This window comes from Triturus cristatus, chromosome 3_2 (genome assembly GCF_964204655.1).
Source record: "Triturus cristatus chromosome 3_2, aTriCri1.1, whole genome shotgun sequence".
Classification (NCBI taxonomy): domain Eukaryota; kingdom Metazoa; phylum Chordata; class Amphibia; order Caudata; family Salamandridae; genus Triturus; species Triturus cristatus.
This window is the reverse complement of record NC_140584.1, coordinates 893613192-893634875: the sequence shown is the minus strand read 5'-3', so window position 1 is coordinate 893634875 and position 21684 is coordinate 893613192. Positions and strand designations below refer to the sequence as shown.

Sequence of the window (21684 nt, the reverse complement as noted above, 5' to 3'; positions counted from 1 at the left end):
GAGTGTAGCCATCACTTCCTCTTCTGTAACTGGACCAAACGACGCTAGATAAGGCTTGTCGGGTGGGGGCGGCTGTTCCTTAGCTCTCTCTATGGAATCAGGGTTAGCGGCAGGAAGGGAGGTGAGGATTTTTTTGATTTTTTCGTCAAAGAAGGTGGCCAACTTGACGCATTTTTTCTCCGCTGCTTGGGGGTCCATGGGTTCCTGCGGGGGGTCAGGGACATGGAGGAGCCCTTTGAGAATGGAGAAAGTCTCCTTGGCTGAACAGGAGGAGTTTTTTATTTTTTCCTCGTAGAAGTCACATTTTGCGTTGTGGAGGGCACGTTTGTACGTTTTCATGGCGGATTGGTAAGCACTTTTCTCTGCCGTTGACTTGTTTTTCCTCCAGGTACGTTCTGACTTTTTGCATTCCTTCTTAAGGACGTTGAGGGCAGGTGTATACCAGGGAGCGGGGATGATTCTTTTGACATGTTTTAAGGTATTGGTAAGTGGGATGAGACTGTCTAGGGGGTGGGCTAGCCAATTGGTAAATTCTCTGTCCGCGGTGTTCGGGTCCGTGGAAAGAGGGCCGCTAGTTTCACGTAATTTGGCTTCCCATTCCTCTGGTGCTAACTTGTACCACCGTCTAGTTCGGATCCTAGTTTTCTGTTTGAGTGCTGGTGTCGTTTTGAGTGACCAGTGCATAGGAATTAGCATATGGTCTGTCCAAGGTAGAGAGGTGGGATCCTGGGCATTTAGGTTTTTGATGTTGGTGAAAATTGGATCCAGGAGTTGTCCTTTCTCATGGGTGGCCTTAGAGTTTCGAAGATGGAGATCGGCTGTGGTGAGATCAGCCAGTAAGTTGGCTGCGGCGTTGTCCGCGGGGTCAAGAAAGTGCATGTTGAGGTCCCCTATGAGGAGGAAGTTAGAGGCTGAAATAGTCTTGAGTGAAATGTAATCCATCAGAGTACTGGTGAATTCTCCTAGAGAGCCTGGCGGACGGTACACTAACAGTCCCGAGAGGGAGATAGATGGTGAGATCTGGATGGTGAAATTACAGTTTTCACAATCTTTGACGGTTCCACATTCAATTCTACATTTGAGATGGTCTTTGTAGAGTATGGCTAGACCACCACCTCTCCCGACTGGTCTATTCAGGCAGCAAATTTGGTAGCCGGGGGGTGTTGCATTGACCATGTCGAAGTCGTTGTGCGGGGTCAGCCATGTTTCGGTTAGGAACAATATGTCTAGCATCAGATCCTGGACAAGGATGTTGGTTTCGTGGGCGTGTTTTACTTGGGTTCTGCAATTCAGGAGGCCAAGCCGGAGTTCTTGGTGGCGTTCCGTTTCCTCAGATTTGTTACAGAGGATACATCCTGCAAAGGGGGCGTCTTCCTTGAGGATGTAATTGCACTGGGGATGTTTTTTTGGATTCCAGGCAAGCAGTGTATCTTGGGTGTAAGAGATACGATTCTGCGGTTTGGGCATAGTGTCTAGGCCTGAGGCCGTCTGGGCCCGGACGGGCCCAGACGGGCTTGCCTTTGGCGCGCCTTCGGCGCGCTGACGGCGCGCCCGCTGCGCCCGTCCGCTGCGCGTCCGGTGATTGCACATCCTTATAGGTGGGGAAGTGGGCGGGTGGGCGTGGCCTAAGGTAGGCGTGGCCTCGGTTCCTCGCCGTCAATGGCGGCAAAAAGTGAGTTTTTGCTTTGTTCGTTGCAGCGAAGGGGTCGCTGTTTGAGCGTTTCTCGAGCCCGCTGCTGAGGTGCCTGCCGGGTGAGTGCGCTTTAAAATGCAGTTTAATCAATGGTGACACAAGAAATAATCAATTTTTAAAAACGGAGGTCTCCCGGCTTCCGCCTCAGGAGATTGCAAGGTTCTGTGCTGCATTGAAGTCTACAGCCCAATGGATAGTTATGCAGGGAACTGGTTGCAGTTGGATAACTACTGTATTTGCTATATTTTTTCTGGTGTTGTGGAGGTGAGTCTTGGGGATGGCGAATGTCCTTTTTATCAGTGGAAGATTGTAATATATTTTGTGTGAGTCATTGTCAAGACACCATGTTTGTGTCAGACATTAATTATGTTGATGGGCAGTGTCAATTCTTCTCCTTTTATGGATTTTAGGATTCTTAGGGGACAATGCTGTTTTTATAGAAGCTGCTTTGAGGTTTGGTGGGTGGCTGTCGAATTGATTAGTGGTGCTTTGAAGGTTTTCCACCGAGAAGCACTTTATAGGGACAGGTGGGTCTTCCTTTGATGAGGTCAATGTACTCTCTGATCTCTCCTACAAAGAAGATGTTGATAATGCTATGGTTATTCTTTGGTGTTTGGTTTGATCTGACACAGGATTTTTGCAGTATTTCATGGCTTTGAATAGGGCTTTACGTCTGTTAGAGGCATCTGTGCTGGTAGTTGTGTAGTATGTTGTGTACTATTTGGCTTGACTACCTTATGCTAGGTGGCTCTGACAGTGTATAAGGAATGAAAAACACGGTTCATTGGAAGGGTATCTATGAAAAATCTTTACAAGGGAACGAGCATCTAACATGAAACATTGGAGCAATATTTATTTGCATTTTTAAAAGATCTAGAGGTACTGTAGCCCTGGAAAATAAGATATTTTCTACTTTAGACATCAAATCATATGTAAGCTGAGTCTGAAATCACAGGCCTATGACAGCCAGAATTTCTGCAAAAAACAAACCAAGAAACAAAATACAGTATTGGGCTAGTCAATTGAAGGACATCCCAAGTAAACAATTATACTTCATGTAGGGTGTGAGAGCCCATTCGGGGGGAGTGAGGGAGCTTGAGTGCTCAGGGCTGACGTTGGCTACTGGACCCTAACTGTATTAGTTTAGGGCGTTTGACACTGCTGTCTTGGGGTCTTTCCTACTGTGGCTCTGCAAACTCGGTCAAGTACAATCCCTTCTCTACTTGGCTCTCAGGGTATCAGGGTAGTGAGGGAGAGCAGTAACAAGCTTGTCAGGGATGTAGTGTCAGGGTGCACACGCTCAGGTACAGTCTTGAATGTCCCCAATAAGTCAAATGTACACTCAGTTCACATTGTTACAAGGCCTCTACCCCTACTGGTGTAGTGGATTAAGCAGTAGTTTGTGGCGCTCTCTTCAGAGCTTATCTGGCAGTGTTGTATTTCTACTAGCGGGTGGGCCCACAATGAGTTAGGACTGGCACAGGGACCGCGTAGACCAGGCGTAGCCACATCCCTTTGCATGCAGCTGCCCCACTCCAACTACGAGAAGCAACATCCCTGGCGCAAGGAGTGTTGCTGAGTCCCAGGCTGCTGCAGCTCTATTTATCGCAAATCTTTTCCGGGCCCTTGACCGGGTTGTGCCAGTCACTACAGCAGATGCAGCCCCAGTTTGGCCAATATTGTCGAAATGGCAGATGAAGCTCTGACTGTGCTGCAACAGGGGGTTGTAGCTCAGATTGGGCAGATGTTGTCAATACAGCAGACGAAACTCTGACTGGGTCAGTTCAGGCAGTTGTATCTCTGATTGGGCCGATGTCATCAACTGGGCAAATACAGCCCGAACAGGCTGGAACAGGCCATTGCTTAAATCTGTTCCCACCAGGAACCAGGATCAATTAAGAGGCTTTCTGCAACATGGGTTGCTCCTAGCTCATTCTCAGATAGACAGATTCCTCTGGATGTCTCACAGCCCCAGGAGGGCTCTGGGCTTCTCCTCCTGGACAGTCTCTTCATTTGCAGGGTCAGGCAGATTTCTTCTCTCTCGCAACAGACAGACAGAGTTCCTCGCACTCAGACATATACTCAACTCCTCCAGCCCAATGTGCAAACTTCAGGGGATGTCCCATAACATATGGGACTCTGGCTGTCAGCTGTTAAGCAGACACCAGCCCTGCTCACACAGCAGTACTCTGCAAAGCACTCCCTTCCTTGATCTTAAAGGACTTGGAATTGGAAGAAAGTGGGGTGGTTTAGGTCCCACTTTCAAACACAACTTCGAGAGAGGGGATGTGGTTCCACAACTCAAACTTCAGAGCTAGTTTGGGGTGGTTGTCTTTCAAGTGTCCTTCTCATGGTGATCTCCAGACACAGCCTTTGTGTATAGTGATGCTTCTCACAGCAGGTAGGGTGGGGCTGTTTCATACTGGAGTGCCCACAACACAGGCACAGTGACTTGTGACGTTTTTTCACATGACTGTCATCAGCCTCTCTGAAACCATAATCAGAAACAGACACAAACACATTACAGAAACTGCAGTTTCACCTCTCACTCATACCATCAATAAATTTCAGTGCTCTGAAAACATTAATCAGATGCCCTTTGCTAGCAAAAGTCCTCATATAATTTCTGGGCATTCACATAACAGCAGAACTTTACACAGGAGCGGCTTGTAGACCACACTATCAGTAACCCAGAGGAACTGCCTGGTCACACTATCAATCACCAAGAATATGCTAGGCTGTCACCAGTGCTTAATGTGCTATACCCAGGACAGGGACAGTAGTCCTCTGTCCACTTATGAGGTCAAGGTTGATGCACGCCTCCAGGCCTCAGGGAAGGTTCAGGACCTCAAATATTCAGGGACAGACATAGGCCTCTGCACAGACACTAGGGGCCATATTTGTGAAACAGTGACACAGCACAGCAAGTCACCTTGCTGTGCTGCGCTGAGTAACAGGGAAATGTATTACAATACGCCGCATTCCTGTCCTTTCTCCAGCGTTGGCACACAATGGACTGCCTAGTGCCAACGCAGGCAAGCTTGCATCATGGTGCAAGGGTGCCTGCATTGCATGCAGGATTGTTTTTGTGCAGAAAGGGGCACCTTCCTGCACAAAAACAATCCCCTTAGGCATAGAAAGAGGGAGTAATGGTCATAAATGAAGATATTTCTCCTCTTTACACCTCCCCTGAGAAGGCGTATCTTTTTGGCACATTCCTAGGTTTACCAGTAATTTTCAATCTGGGAATGTGTCAAAATCTATGGAAGTTGTGTGGGAAAACCCACACAACGCCAATGGAATGCCTTCCCAGGGGAGAGTAACACAACACTGCGATTTGCGCTGCGTTGCATTACTCCTGATTTATCAAGCTACTCAGGGCCATGCACAGTGGCATTGCGTGGCTTGATAAATCGCATTTTAGGGTTCGAGTTGTGTATGCACCACTTGACGCAAACCCTTGATAAATATGGCCTTAGATTGGCATGACGCTAGGGCAAAAACGAAAGTCAGAATAATACATTTCCACACAGTTGAGCATTCGAGGAAGGAAACACGCCTATATGCTTGCAAGGGACATTTCCCTCCCAATATAGGCTGTGAATTGTATCAGACAGAATTTCTTCAAGATGTGTTTTCTCACTGCTCCAATATATGAGCGGAGGCGTGGCTGGCAATCTGCTTATCACACAGAGGTAAATTTATGCTATGTATTTACGAGTATGAATCACTAATTCACTTCTTTTGCTGCTGTCAAAGCCTTTTAGCATAAAGAAAACTATACATTTTACAAGCTGTAATTAGGAATTTCAGTGAAGCGATTCACCTCTGTTTAAATAGTTGAGATACCCCAACATTTAGGAATGCTGTAAAGTTATTATTTTCTTTTTTAATTAAAGCAGACGTCATCAGTGTTCTCTGCATATGCACCAGACAGCCGCAGTCGTCACCGCACGAACCTCCCCAAGTGATGGCTCAGCGTACTACTTGAGGGGGGCATTTTCTTATATATTGTTTTTTCATTGTTCTTAAACATTCCTTTCTAGTGCAAGTAAACCTTTTATTGTAATACACCCCCCTTGTATTCCCAGGTGGTGGCGTGCATGGTACTGTTTTGCAGGGGAATGTACGACAATTTTGTACCTACACACTAACGACCTTTGGTGGCTGAAGTTGGTGATTCTCAAAGCCATATGCCCTTTCAAGCTTAACTCACATTAGATGTTTTTAGAGTGTAACCATGGTCTCATATTCATATAAGATGAGTTTGCACTAACTAATAGATCTAAAACCAAATAAAATCAAGAAAACAATTGTAAGTTTGCGCCTGCAGACATTTACATTTGCATAGAAGGGCGCAAAACTATTTCTCCGTTCTGCTAGCCTAGGAAAGGGATGTATGTGACTTTTCTGTGGTTTGCCTGGGCATTTCCTCTGTTTGGAATTGAAAGTCCACTCCCCATTGTTGCATGAGATTCACTACAGCATCATATTTTAGTGTGAGGTGATAATACGTAAGGGTAGCGGGATTTACAACTATTAGATTACCTTCAGTGAATGCTTAGCAATCGTAAAGCCTGTTGTTTATGCGTGGAGAACTGGGCTACAAGCGCAAATGGCTTCATGATCTGGGCCCCTAGACACACGACGATTTCTAGTCCCAGGAGTGGGGAGTCAGCATTTCAGGAAAGTAATACCATTAAAATGTGTACACATACACCGAGTAATGTGTTTCTTGTCATTCAAAAACACTACCTATTTCCACCCAGATGGGATTTACTCCAAGTTCACGGCTGAATTAAATAGACTTTCAGGATGCAATGGGCAGAAAATACACCAAAACTGGTGCAGTTTCGCCCCAAGAAAAAATATCTTCCCTATTGGAAAAATGTTAGAAAGTGCATGGGATCTGCGCAAAGATTTTTGAATGAGCAAATGTACTCGTGGGGTGAAAATACAATTCACTAAAGATTTCACTGTGTACTTTTGGAAATTGGGACAATGGAGTTTTCTTGGGGATAAAATTACAACTCTTTGCTAAAAATAATGAGCCTCAAGCATTGTAGCGGGAATGTATTAGTAAGTAACAGTAAACAAGGAACTGTACCTTATTTTTAGGTCCCGACACCTCTGGACGGCGCATGTGCTGTCTCTAAAAGACATTGACAGCACCAATAGCCCTCAGATTGCTGAGACCTATTGACTTTGCCATTGCTTGTTTGGTCTGGTATTAGCCAAGGTGTTTGATTGTACTAAAATTGCACACATAATATACTTAATTATCCGTCGGTCTATTGTTGTGTCATTCACATTTTTCTTACAGCTGCCATAGCAAACAGCTACAACCAACTACAACATTTTGCTAACTTCACTCTTCGTGATGGCATTCTGCTATTTCAAAAAGAGAACATTCATACAGAATAATTTGCTTCAGTAGAAGAACTGCAATGTCAACATGCTTTGTGAGGCCAAATAAATACTTTTGCTGTGTACTAAGGGTAATTTTTACAATGGCAAGTGCCCAGCAGCTCATTAAAAATGAAGTTTTGCAAAAACCATGCCAAAACAAGTTAAAGAAAAAGCCAAAAGGCTGGCAGCCAACACTGGGCCTCTGGGATTTGCCACAGCTTGTTTATGTTCTAAATGTACCTGCACATCGGCATCTTAGAGGCTGGACTAGTCTTTCTCCAGCTGGAGGCTGAAAACTAGGAAGAAAGAATGGTGCAATGGCATTTTGATGGGCAGTAGGTGGTAGTGTCGCTTTTTATATTAAAAAAGGGTAAATTGAGGTGTGCAGGTAAATATATTCATCCTAATTGTAAGGAAGAAAGTTATTTTAAATGATATGTGGTATAGAAGTTTGCCTATCTCCAGGGCGAGACTTTCCCTTAGTAGATTTAATGTCTTATCATGAGTTTGGCTGTCTTCCTGTTTGACCGTCACCGAGGTGGTCCCAGGAACACTAACAAGCCTGTGGTGAACCCACCTGCTGGTTAACGACTAGAATCCAGGGTGGGTGGGCGATGCAGCAGCGGAGTCACGGCAGAGGGAATTTTAGATTTTTAGGAGAGACTAAACAGCATACCGCCACCGTGACAGCGCCTACAGCACATTCTTGCACCGTGTGGCATGCACCATGTCATGCATGCTGCATGCCGCACAGTCCACGAACAAAAGAGCACTTCTAGGGGGGCCCAACATGTGCCCCCTGCACACTCCCTCATGGGCAGATTCGCATGGGGACCCTGTTAGGGCCCCCTTATGTGCATTTCCGCCACCCCTTTCATGGCGGGGTCCCGCCTTGAAATGGGCGGTGGAAATACAACTCGTAATTTGCTCGGCGAAGCCGGCATCAGGAATGCCTGCCATTCTTGGCTCTTATTACACCGCCACCACAGGGGGATCCAGGATCCCGGCGATGGCAGCGGTCTTGTGGAAGTCCCACAGCCACCATTGTAATACGGCAGTAACACCCGCTTGGGTGGTAGTGGTTCGACTGCCATCATGAGTACGGCGGTCCCATAGTAAGGCCCTAATTACTGTGAAGTATCCTGACGGACAAGGTGTTAATGTCTCTTTAATAAACAGAAAGAGGTATGGTATTGTATTCTACCTCCTTTTTGCTTGTCCATTACACTGCCAAAGACCCAGAAGAGGAAACAAGTCACTTCACTCTAGGAGAGTGCACTAATACACACGGTGGTCTCCCACACAAGGGGCTCCTGTGGGTCTCTGAGTAAATTCTCTTCCTTTGAAAGCTCCTGCGTCATGGTCCCCAACACCTCCTCCAATCAAATATCCGACACAACATTCACATTTTAAGATGATTAAAAGAAATAAATCTACATATGATCAGGTTCTGTCACCTGAAGCTGTGATTGTTGACACAATGGAAAGTACGAGCTGAAAGATACTTAGACAGCCTCTGAAATGGAGATCTGCATAAAGTTCATTGGTACAAGAAAATACAGTGCACTTCTACTTACTTAACTTCCTCGAACTTCTTGCCTCGGTAAAAAGTGCTCCTTTTGATCAAATATAGGAGCACCAGATCGCAAAAGAAAGCACCCTGCAAGATACAAATGACAGGGTATGTGAAATGCAAGAGGAAAGGCAATGGTGATGTTGCCGTGTGCGCTCCATCTTAAACGTATAGCTACATTGATGTTACAGTGAGCAGAAACAGTTAATGAGCGCGCTTTCCACACCATCAGGAGGAATATTTCCTCTATTTATGTTTCTCTTTTTGCAGCAATAAAATGAGTGCACTGGCGTAGCTAGGGGGGGGGCGGTCCGCCCCAGGCGGCACAATTTTGAGGGCGGCCGCGCGGCACTGGTGAGCCATTGCGGCCGCGGCGGCCTTTATCATTTATTTGGGGACACTGTGTCCCCAAATAAATTATAAAGGCCACCGCGGCCGCAACGGGTTCCAGCGCGCGCGGCCCAGTTTGAAAGTGCGCACTGACCTGCTGTTAAACTGCTAGTGCGCCAGCGGCACTGGCAGTCAAAAGTGCTTTCCAAAATCGCGGCTACGACGTCCCGCGTTTCTATTAGCTCAGCTATAGACCTCTAGTCGTTACTATTGGTCCGTCCTAGCCTCCAGGGCCGTCAATCAATCTTGTAGCGCGCGAGCGCTACCAATGACGGCCCTGGCGACATTAAAAAAATGATTTTATTATGGCCAGCCCTGCCCTCGCGATGAGAACGAACGACGTAGCAGTGACGCGCTACGCGCTCTCGCGCTCATTCTGGCCGGGGGCTGGGGGCCTGGGGCAGTCTGTGGCAGTGCTGATCTCTGGGCAATTTGTTGGCTCTGTAGACTGGTCTGGCTGCTGAAGTTCGTTCGAACCAACTCCCCCAACACCCCCCCCCCACGCCCCCTCTGCCTGCTATAGAGACTCTGGAGCGAGTCATGAGTGAGGTAAGAGAATAGTTTTGGGGATACTTAGTGAGTGGCAGAGTGGCAGCATAGCTGCCAACAGGGCTTTAAGTGGGATGGAAAAACTGGGGGGTCTCTCAAAGGGGGTGGCCGATTTAATTAAGGGCGTGGCTTTAAAACACTTACCCTAAAAATCTGTGTTTAGTATAGTGTGCCGCCTGCCTTATATTTTGCTGTTTCTATCACTGCATCCAGCTATGTGATACAACAAGTAACATCATACCTACAACCAGGCTCGGTTCTAGAGGGTGGGCCAGGCCCACCCTAGGCCATTGTGAACTGGAAAATTAGCGTTTTTCATGATCATCCTAATGTCTCACAGTGGCTTGAAGCCCCATTGCGCCCTGCTGCTCTCTTTTTGAAATACAAGAGCAGCAACATTGTGGTATTGTCACCAGGGCTTTAAGTGGAAGCTTTTTCAATATTATATGTAACAAGCCATAGTTGCAGCTTATTTATCTTATGCAACTAATAACCATTGACAAAGCCAATAGTCCTGATTTGTTGTAGGCTAGAATAGTAGTATAGAATGTTAATGTGCCTGCAAAGCACATCATGTAATATGCAGATGACAGATTTTTTTTTTTAATGTAGCTAGTTAAGGTTACTGCTTTGAACACAGATCCTTTTGTTACTTGCAGTTCATAAATAGTAAGCCTTTTACACAGTAAGCTATTTAGGATATGTGACTGCTACAAATTTTAACCCTCACTGACTCATGCAACACATCTTGTACACTGATTTACACGCTTGCATGATTTATTTTCAATCTGTATGTTATGTAAATCGCTCTGACACTGCATTGGTATGTGTAGCTTTATAAAAGAAAGTAAAATAGTGCTATTAAAATTGTGTGTAAATACTGGCACCGACCAACACATCTGAGATACTTCCAGTTCATGCACTTACATAAAGGGGCCTAACAAAGTCAAAAGCCTCAAGTACCTGTGAAGAAATAACCAGATGTGTGCTTTTTGTGTTCCTCCATTGTATTTACATTTAAGTGTGAAGTTCCAGGCCACTCTATCAAAAGGAGGCCTAATGGCCCCTCAACTTGCCCTTTATCTTTGGTTCAGCTGGAGATAAATATGAAGAAAAAAAAAACCTCGCTGCCTGCACGTTGCTGCTGGGAATGAAAAGCAGTCACTGTGCAGGTGCTGCTGAACGTGTCTAGGACTCTGATAATGATACCTGGACAAGTTCAGCATATTTCTGTGGGGCCAATTTCTTGGCAGGGTGGACGGCGTTCACCCTGTGAAAATAGCGGGTGGACGCTGTGCACCCCGGAATTGTACCCTGGTTGGTGTCTTTCAGTGGCTGCATGGTTGTTTCAGTCCGAGTCCTGGCGATTCACAAATAGAAACGTACCTAGACTTTTACTGGCACATCTACTAATGTAACAGACAGGCTAAAACCCTGAGTAGGAACCGAATGGCTGTCTATACATCATCCTGAGCAGTAGTTAATGCAAAGTTAATTCACACAACCTTTTGGATTTTGGAGTGTATTTTTATCCAAGGGGAGGGGTTAGTCGACTGGTGGCTCTGACAATTTCTTTTGGTCATAGAAGTCAAGGTGTATGAAAGAATGACAAGTTGGGATGTGTGCAAGCCTTGGCGTTCCGTACTTGACACATTATTATCATTTTACTGTTCTTGTAGACTTTTAACACTGTTGGTTACCATGAAAGTAATGTGAAAACAAAATCGCAGAAAAATGTAATGTTCCTTGTTTCTTCTGAATATTCATGGAGTGCCGCAGCGCCGGAGCAGTTTGTCCTGGGCCTCGGATAGAGTTGAACATGATCCCATGGCCCCTACAGCTGTGTTTAAGGATTGTGATGATAATGTCTCACCCCCTCCCTGTTTTTTAGCTTTGGACCCCCGGGCAGGCTGTGCACCATGTGTGTTCTGAGGCTGCTATGAAGGAGAGATGCACTATTACAAGCTGGTTTTTGGTCCCAGGAGCACACGTCTTTTCATTCCCAGGGAGTTGATTGCTGCTGCTTAGAAGTAATGACAGGGCGCGACCCCTGGTTGTTGCCTTTGGGCCACCAGAGTGGGCTTTGTATCCGGTCTGTGTTGGCAAGGTGGAGCTGATTGACCCCTTTGTGCTGCTTTTAGTTCTAAGGGCACACAGTGAGTCATTTCCTGTGAATAATTAATTTGCTGTTTTTGAAAGATAAAGAATTACAGGCTTCGCCACTGTTAAGTTGGTTTTGGATCCCTAGAGCACATATTGTTTGTGCAGGTCCCCACTGCTTTAATGGGGGGACCATGATGTATGGTCATTTAATGTCAGCTGTAGATGATGGATCCCTGAACAGTGTCATGTATGTGCATGTTTGCATTGTGCTGAGGGGATTACCAGGTAATTGTTCATGTAGCTCTCAGATGGATGGCACATGTGGTTTTTCTGAGTCCCCAGATGGATCATGCAGTCTGTGTGTTCTCTTTTGTACTGCCAGTCGCCGTTCTATTCAACTGTGTAGCCTTGGACCGCGTCATGTATATGCATGTAATTTGCATGATCAAGGTAACTATTAGCGGCGATACTACGTGTCTCTCGGACATCTTTCAAGTGCTCGCCGCCCTTTTCCCCCAGCACCCCCCCTCTCCAGGGGCGGCAATCTGAGGGATAGCCCCGGGCGCCACAAGCTCTAGCTACGCCACTGAATGAGTGCACAGCTGAATGATGAGGTGAGCTGACATGAGCACGTGGAATCAGTGAACAGTAGCTGCTTAGAGTCACAAATAGTACTTTGTAAATAGGGCTCCCGGTTTTATGGTATTTTTGTTTGTTGTTGCCATCTCCGTCTGTATTTATCCATATTTGTTTTTGTCATTTTATCTGTATTTATCCACATTTATATTTGTCACAAGCAAAAGAAGATTTTTTCTTATTTATGCGGGAGAGGGACTATGGAGAGATTGTAACAACTGCACGCACTTAGAAAGTTACCAAACAAAACTGTAAACACTGAAAGGCAGAACATTCTATTTCAAACAAAAAGTGTGCATTTAACGTACAGAATTCCAGGGAACATTAAGCAAGTAATGTTAAGCACCGTGTTCGAAGAGGGAGTGATGGGTGATAGAGCCTCTCTTTTGGCAATTTTTTTTATTTTTTTATTGGGATGGCATCAAACTGTGTTACAAAATCTCTCTTGAAAGTTACCTGCAACCCGTTCTAACCCTTCCTGATGCAAAGATCAAGCACAGCGTTATTGAGGAAGATTAGAAAAGGAATGAAGGCATGAAAGCAAAAGTGAAATTACTTCTGCAAAGCCAAATTAAAGGGAGGAGACTGCGATCCACAAATCTGGCTGGAGAGAGCTAGTTGCACAGAAACAGCTGGCATTATACATGAAAACAAAAAAAACAAAAATTAAAAAAAAAGGAAGAAAGAATTTCATGTTTTCTTGAAACGGGGTCACAATCATGTTTGTACACTAGTGGTATGTAATTTTTTTTACATTTCTCGATGCCTGCCACTTGCAACTGAGCACGCCACTACCTGCTAGCAGGTCTCTGCCTTGCACCAATGATTGCCATTCACAGGCTACCTTATTGGCACTGACCCCAGCAGGCCCAACCAGATGATGCTTAAAGCTTTCTATCTGTGAGCTGGCCTGCTAATGCACATATTAGCACCTCGTGCTTGGCAATTAGGCATTCTATGATGGACACAGTGTTTTTAAAAAATGTTTTTAAACCTTAAGTACTCGCACTTCTTACTGCGACCTCTCCCCCTTAATGTGCAACACCTACTGTCATCTGCTGCCTTGTGTACCTCAGCAGTTCTCTTAAATGGGCCGTAGTGGAGTAGATTACCAAGAGGGGTGGTGGAGCAGGTAAAACAAAATTTTGTATACCTTCTCCATTTTGCATGAAAACACTAATTACGTAATCAAAATAAATGTTAACCTGTATTAATTGTTTGCAGTGGTAGCACTAATCAACATTACACCTTAATAAACACAAATTATACGTGGGACTAAATGCAAATTGCATGGCAAATAACTTTAATGACTAACTGTGGGACGCATATTAACTGTAGCATGTGTTGTGATAGAATTGCATGATTTATATTGCTTTTGTAATGGTTTTGCGTTCCTGGTATTGCGGAATGGTGAGTATTATTGCTTTAAATGTTGCTATGAGCTTGGAAAATACTAATATATTATGGGATTAGTGTGGGTTTAAACATTAGAAACTTAATTTCCGTATATTAATTTCTTTTTATGTCTGTTTTGCTTAAGTTGGCATTCGGGCCTCCGATCAGAGCACAGTGTTCCTTGTCAAGCATAGGAACGTGGAGGACTGCCAAAACTCAACTAGTGTGAATGACAAGAAAAGACAATGTCAACCTGTCCTTAGAGGTCTGCATATTGATACTTCGGACCCTTTCGCATGAGAACTGTACAATCTAAAGGACGACATATCCAATTCCATGTGAACCAAGAACTCTCTGGGAATCATGTCCAAAATTACAGAATTGAGGGGCTTAGCCAATCCGAGTGTTTAGATTTTAGAAATTGTTGCCAATTATTTTAGAAATTACTATAAAAGGGGAACTGTAGAAGAGGGTATAGACTAGTGCGTTCCAGAAGGGTGTCCCGAACTTGCATTGGTGGCCGTAGATCGATTTGCTTGCACGATTGCCTGGTCCTTTGGATATCTTTGGGACTGTGTTGTGCCGAGCGAGAATAACTTTTTCCGGACTTATCTGGGTATTAGCCTGCATTCGATTGGATGATTTTACCCGAAGGGATTTGATTTATGCAGGGCTAAAAGGGGTTTGAGAAATGGTCACCGATATCAAGATTTAGGTCAATATAAATGTCATGCTAATTTGTGCCGAATAATCAAATTTAAATTTTGTGTTGACTAAAATACTGATTATGCAAATGAAAGCGAATTTATTAGATAAACTAAACATTGATTTACAGAAACTGAGTTTGTGATTCTTTAATTTAAGGTATTGATTAAAGGTTCTGAACTTTAAAGTGTTTTAGCTGGTTCTAAATCGCCATCAACCAGTCCAACTAATTGGTCCATCGACCAAGTGGTGGAGTGTCTTGATGTTAAAGTTAGGAGTCTATCAGTACTAAGAGAGATGGTGTATATAATGTAAACACATTTTCTTCCTATAGGTAATAAGGTACTCCCCCACATGTCCAGCGCTTCTGTCCTCCTGTGTGCAGATTCGGAGTGAGGCGTATGAGTGTTATGGGCCCCACCAATGAATGCGTGTATGAATGAATAAGCGTGATAACGGGTCTGTGACGCGTTTTTTTGGTAGCAGAGTTATGGTTTTATTGCATTGGTTTGGTGATTATTGATTATTGATTTTTATTGATTATTGATTTATGTACTAACATTCTATGTGGAGTCGCGTAGCGTTCTATGTTAGTTTTGAAGACTTCCGGGATGTAGGAAGTTGGATGCCCTGTAGGTACACGGGGAAAACGTGTGGCAAGTGAAGTCGCACGGTGTATTGTCTTGTTGCCCTGTAGGTACACGGGGAAAAACGTGTGGCAAGTGAAGTCGCACGACGCATTGTCTGGGTTCGATTTGGTAACATCGTCATGTGTTACCGTTAGGGAAATTTTCTGTGTGAATGTGCGTGAGTGCAATAGCAACAGGTTCTCTCGTGAAACTCTGGCCTTAATTCTCAGGAGCAGTGTAGTCTCCACATGTGTTTTATCCCCAGAGAAACGGCTAGCCTTTTTGCATGTTAGAAGGGTAAGGGAGAAGGAAGTGCTACTTTATCGGCAAAACAGAATAATTCTGTGGAAGGGCAGAGGTAAGCGCTGCTCTCGAGAAATACAGGATTCTTGTGTAATTGGACAAAGCTATCTCTTTGGTTTAGCGAAACAGGCAATGGTGGTGTTTTTATGTCGTTACTAGCAGATTTTGAATGAAGAAAACGTAAGGAAAGCTTGCCGATAAAATTTGTAAAGGAGGGGTCAGCAGAAGCAGGAGTAGCGAGAAAAGCTGACATCAGAAAGACCGCGATGGAATTGGCCAGCCATTGAGAGACGAAGTGTTCACGGATTGCTGCACTGGTGTATACCGCGCTAGGAGTGGAGAATTGTCAGTGTGACATAGACGCTCCGGATTGGTGCGTTAGTGTGAGTCGCGCTGCGATTGGACAGCAAATAGAATAGTCGTAGAGAAGCGATTCAGGAAATCTAGCGATTTGGGATTAAAGAATAAGAGAAAATTATGTATTACGATCCACCAGAGAAGGAGAAATAGTCCTGGTTTGGGAAAATCAAGAACCTATTTGAAAAGGATAAGCCAATTGTGACTAGGGAAGGACAGCTACTTCCTCCACCGAAATCGCCCGTATCCTTTATGGTGGCGAAATATGGGTACCATACATGTATTTGGCTAGATAATTGGGCAAAGTATACCAAAGAAGATCGAGTTCTAGCATTTCCAGAAATTGGTTCATTCAGTTTAGCTGTATTAAGGAACTTAAGAGAAAGGATGATGAGATTAGAACCGAGACCTAGACCTACTCAGTTTGAAGCTTTAACGGAATGGGAAGATGAGATGTACGAAAGAGAACGACAGCGGAGTGGCGGAAGGTATAATTACATGTGTGGTAGGCCGTGTGGACAGGAAAGTCATGATGACAGAATGAGGAGATGGTGCAGTGCGAACATGACTGATGGAATGTTTCCCTTAAGAAACGCCGAAGAAACTAGCGGTAGAAAGTGTACAGCAAAAAAGAAACAATACAGGGTCAGAAGGTTACAAGTACGGTGTGAATGAGTCGGAGGATGATGTGCTCAAGGACATTTTTTCATAAAAATCCTCCACCGTATCAACCAAACTCCACGTTGCTGATGCCGAGCGCGCCAGTAAAAGAAACACGTCGAAATAAACCTTTTGAGCAAACACCACCTGATGTAGGGAAAAATAATCCATTTAGAGACTCTGAAACAGCACAACCTGTTAGGATGGTAAATGAAAATTCAGCTGAATTGGCTAGAACTACCCTAGAATTAACTGAGAAAATTAGGGAATTAACCAAAATCATAGAAGCCTTAACGGTACCTGTGACGATAGGACCAGTGATGCCTGTCTGTGATAAACAGAAGGATAGTGAGCATTGTCTAACAGTTCCGTACCATAGTAACAAACCAATGGAGACGGAAAAATGGAGACGGAAAAAAGAAATGCAGGGCATTCTGGGTAAGGAAACGTTGGGGGTTCCACGCAAGCCATACCTCCCTGGAATCCCCCGGGTGTCTAGTTTTCAGAAATGTGTGGGTGTGGTAGGTTCCCCTAGGTAGCCGCCGAGCACCGGGCCAAAAACCCAGGTGACTCCCCTTGCAAAACCAGGTTGTTTTGAGGTAGGCAATTTTCATGTCACCTCACTACGTTTTGGGCCCTTGCCTGTCGCGGGTACTTGGGCCTCCCACACGAGTGAGGCACCGTTTTTATCTGGAGACCCGGGGGAACGCTGGGTGGTAGGAAATTTGTGTCAGCCCGGTGATGCCACAACTTTCCCACACAAAAATGTGTGAAAAAGGTGATTTTTTCAGCTAAATTTGAGGTCTGCAGAGCATTCTGGGTAAGGAAACGTTGGGGGATCCACGCAAGCCATACCTCCCTGGAATCCCCCGGGTGTCTAGTTTTCAGAAATGTGTGGGTTTGGTAGGTTTCCCTAGATGGCCGCCAAGCCCGGGGCCAAAAACTCATGGGACCCCCTTTGCAAAACCAGGTTGTTTTGTGATAGGTAATTTTGATGTCTCCTCAATGGGTTTTGGGGCCTTGCCTGATGCGGGCACTAGGCCTACCCACGCAAGTTAGGTACCATTTTTCTCTGAAGACTTTGGGGAATGCAGGGTGGGTGAAATTTTGTGGACCCACGCAGATTCCAGAACTTTCCACCACAGAAATGTGAGGAAAATGTGTTATTTTTAGGTTTGCAATGGATTCTGGGTAACAGAACCTGGTGAGAGCCAGTGAAGTCACCCCATCCAGGATTCCCCTTGGTGTCTAGTTTAAAAAAATTTACAGGTTTGCTAGGTTTGCCTACGTGCCAACTGCGCTAGGGCCCAAAAGCCACAGGAATGCACATTGCTAAAAAAAATTCGGAGCCCTGTGGGCTTTCTGCCGCCCTGGGGGGGAATCGGGGAAGGGGGCTTCATCCTGATATGCCCCTAAAGGGGCAGAAAGACTGTGGCTATTTTTTGTGGGGGTGTGGGCATTGGTATGACCATTTTGGGCAGCCCCCACACATAAAAAAAACCTGCGTACTCGCTGGCGCCTGGTGGGCTTTCTGCCCCCCCAGGGGGCAGATCAGGGGCCACTGCCACCATCTGCCCTCCCGGGGGGGGGGGCAGAAAGACTGGAATTTCTCTGGGGGTGGGCTATTGTCACGCCCATTTTGGGGAGCCCCTACCCCTACACTAATAAAACAAAAAATCCAGGGTTTCTAGTGGGCATTCTGCGCCCCCAGGGGGAGCCAGATTGGGGGCTACAGCTCCCATCTGCCTCCTGGGGGGGGGCAGAAAGACTGTAATTTTTGTGGGGGGGAGGGTGGGGGCATTGGCGTGCCCGTTTCGGGCAGCCCACACCCTAAAAACAATTGCGCAAAAAAAATCCCTGGTGTGTAGTGGGCTTTCTGCCCCCCCGAAGGGGCAGATTAGGGGCCAATGCAGAAAGACTGTAATAATTGGGGGGGGGGGGGCAATGCCCCATCTGCCCCCCAGAGGGGGCAGAAAGGCTGTAATGGTGGCGGGTGGATGGGGGCATTGGCGTGCCCGTTTCAGGCAGCCCCCACCCTAAAACAAACTGAAAACAAATCCCTGGTGTATAGTGGGCTTTCTGCCCCCCCGAAGGGGCAGATTAGGGGCCAATGCCCCATCTGCCCCCGGGGGGGGGGCAGAAAGACTGTGATAATTGGGGGGTGGGGTGGGGGCATGGACCTGCCCGTTTTGGGTAGCCCCCACCCCTATTTTAATTTTTTTTACAATTCCCTGGTGTCTAGTGGTCTTTTTGCCCCCCCGGGGGGGCAGATTGGGGGCCAATACCCCATCTGCCCCCCAGGGGGGCAGAAAGGCTTTAATGGTGGTGGGTGGGTGGGGGCATTGGCATGCCCGTTTTGGGCAGCCCCCACCCTAAAAAAAAAATGAAAAGAAAAGAAATCCCTGGTGTATAGTGGGCTTTCTGCCCCCCTGAAGGGGCAGATTAGGGGCCAATGCCCCATCTGCCCCCCAGGGGGGGCAGAAAGACTGTGATAATTGGGGGGTGGGGTGGGGGCATGGGCCTGCCCGTTTTGGGCAGCCCCCACCCCTATTTTTTATATTTTTTATTTCCCTGGTGTCTAGTGGGCTTTTTGCCCCCCGGGGGGGGGCAGATTGGGGTCTACTGCCCCCATCTGCCCCCCAGGGGGGCCAAAAAGACTAAATGTGGCCAAAATTATTTGGGGAAGCAAAGTCCCTTGCCCAAGGGGCCGCTCCCCCCACCCTGGTGTCTAGTGGGTGGATCCCTGCTTGGGGATCTGGGGTGCAGAAAGACTGTCATTTTTGTGGGTGCATTGGCGTGCCCGTTTCAGGCAGCCCACACCCTAAAAACAATTGCCCTCCTGTGGCGATCCCCAAGCAGGGATTCACTGGGGAGGGGTACCATTGGAAAGGGGAGATTCTCCCCTTTCCAACGATACCTCTCCCGTCTTTCTACGTGTTCATGGGGCTGAGATAGCCCCCTCAGCACGTAGAAATGAAACAGAAATGAGCCTCTTGGCTCATTTCAGTTTCACTTTCAGTGTAATGACGTCGTCGCGACGTGCGCGCCGATCGTCATTACACTGAAAGCAGGGGGGGGGCCTCGGGAGCTGGGGAAGCTCTTCCCCAGCTCCTGAGGCTATTTTCACTAAAAGGGAATCCCTCTGGTGCCTGAGGATTCCCCAGGGAATGCCGCATGACGAGCTGGACTCGTCATGGGCACAGCGCAACTGTGCTCCATGACGAGTCCAGCTCATCATGGGCACACAAGCGGTTAAGCAATTCAGTGGTGATGAAAAATTGAGTGAAAAGGATTTAAGTCATTTTGTATATCGATTTGTGTATGGATTAAGACCTGAAGTAAGTGAAATGATTAAACAGCATACAGTAGATTGGCAAAATAAAAAGATAGATGAAGTACTGAAACATGCAAAATATTTTAGTTACGAAATTGAAGCAAAGCAATGCAAGCTAAAAGAGAAGGCAATGTGGGCTCAGGTTAAGTTAGTGGAAAGGCAGGAAGCCCAACTGATTGAACAAGCAAATGGCATGGTCCATGTGAGACAAAAACCTAATATTGGAAAAGGAAAGGGACAGATTAGTTTAGACGAAGCCAAAAAGAAGTGGCCATGTCATAACTGCAGAAAGGTAGAGCATTGGAAATCCGTGTGTAAATTGCCCCCAAGTGCTAATGGCGATAATGCCTCATTGAATCAACAGGTGCAGAATGAGGTGAGTTGTCAACCACAGCGACAGCAGCAGGTTGTTGCCCAACAGTGTCAGGTGCCAAAGCCACCTTTTCCACAGAGCGTAAACCCTCAGAGATACAGTAATGAGACAGGTTGCTACACCGAGGAACAGGTAACAAAGCTACCGCGCGCTAGTGCTGTTTCGCAGTATTGGCTGCAATGCGATGAGAGTGAGTCAGAAGAAAGTTATTGACGGTGCCGAGGAGAGGAAGAAGAGTGCGTACTTGGCGCAACTCTAGAGGTAGACCAGACAGGCCCTTTTGTGGACGGAAAGGTAAATGATGAAAATATTACTTTCCTAGTAGATACTGGTGCTACTCGTTCAGCTGTTAGATCAAAAATCTTCCTCTCTCGGATGACACAATCCAAGTAGTTGGAGTTTCAAACAGACTGATAAAAACGTATCTTACTGAACCAGTTAAAGTTAAAATGGGGGGGGCGGAGCTAGCCTTAGAGTGCGATGGCCGCTTGCTAAGCGAGCTCTCCGCGTACACCCGATATATCCTTCAACCAATCCTCTCCGTACTGTGTAAATACGACTGCACCTGAGGCGAAATAAAGCTGAACCTACAGAGATTGTGGAGGAACGGTCTCCGGCGCCGAAAGCTGTAGAAACAACCTAGAATGGCGAAATAACAGATGCGGCCCTCAAGCTGAAAGCGAAAGTGGAGCCGTGGGCCATGGCTGAACGACGCACCAGGACGCAAAGCACGCAACGCGGACCCGGGAGACGGGAAGACCCGCTGCGACCGGGACCCCGGGCCGCGACCGAATGAACCCAGGGAGGAACTGCGCGTCGGGACTGGTGGTGAGCTCAGAAACAAGAGAAAGCGTCGGAACATATGTGGTGCCCCCGCTGAATGCTGGTGATCTGCGGGAGGCGCGGTGTGGAACCCTCATTCAGGAGGAGGTCGGGGGCACGATCTAAACCTACGATGTACGGTAATGAAGGCAGAAATGACACAGGGTGATGTATAAGCAGCTGTGAGTGCTTAAATCGCGGCGGGATGACGCAGGAAGAGTGTCCATGCTGAAGTACCCCATAGTACCATGCAGAAAACGGCGCAGGCCCGAGTCGGCTGCACGCTGTGCTGTCTTGCTGCGGCGGCTGGGGAAACAGCGATTGCGGGGACACTGGCTGCTTGAAGGTACCATAAAAGACTGCAAGTACATGTGCCCTTTGGGTGAGATCTGTAAAGGGGACTTAACACAAAGAGGTCCACCGGCAGCTGGTTTCAAGGGGAGGGAGCCCGGTCTGTCCCCGCTCCACACAGCTGAAGGGTTGCACAAATGGACGGTACCTCTACTTCTGGCACGCGATAGCTGCCCACCGGAACAGAAGGGTGACATACACGAGAGGCTGGGATTGTGCAACGCAATTGGGGTCAAACTAACGCTAGAGAGGGGAGAGGTGACAAACCTACAGCAGTGCAGGCATAACCCAATGGGACACAGCATCCAACTCCTTGGAAAAAGGACCAGCAAAACAGACTCAGCGCAACCATAAAAAAACCCTCTGGGTGGGCCGCACCTCCAGCATCGCTGCCGGAACCCG

At 46.6% G+C, this 21684-nt stretch overlaps 1 protein-coding gene across 1 annotated transcript in view; it reads right to left on the bottom strand.

Moving 5' to 3' along the window:
• P2RX5 (purinergic receptor P2X 5) overlaps positions 1 to 21684 on the bottom strand; it is a 505454-nt gene that overhangs the window by 9299 nt on the left and 474471 nt on the right. The window contains exon 11 of the mRNA XM_085649317.1: positions 8680 to 8762. Coding sequence (XP_085505443.1) covers positions 8680 to 8762 — 83 coding nt within the window. The remainder of the gene's footprint in view (positions 1 to 8679; positions 8763 to 21684) is intronic.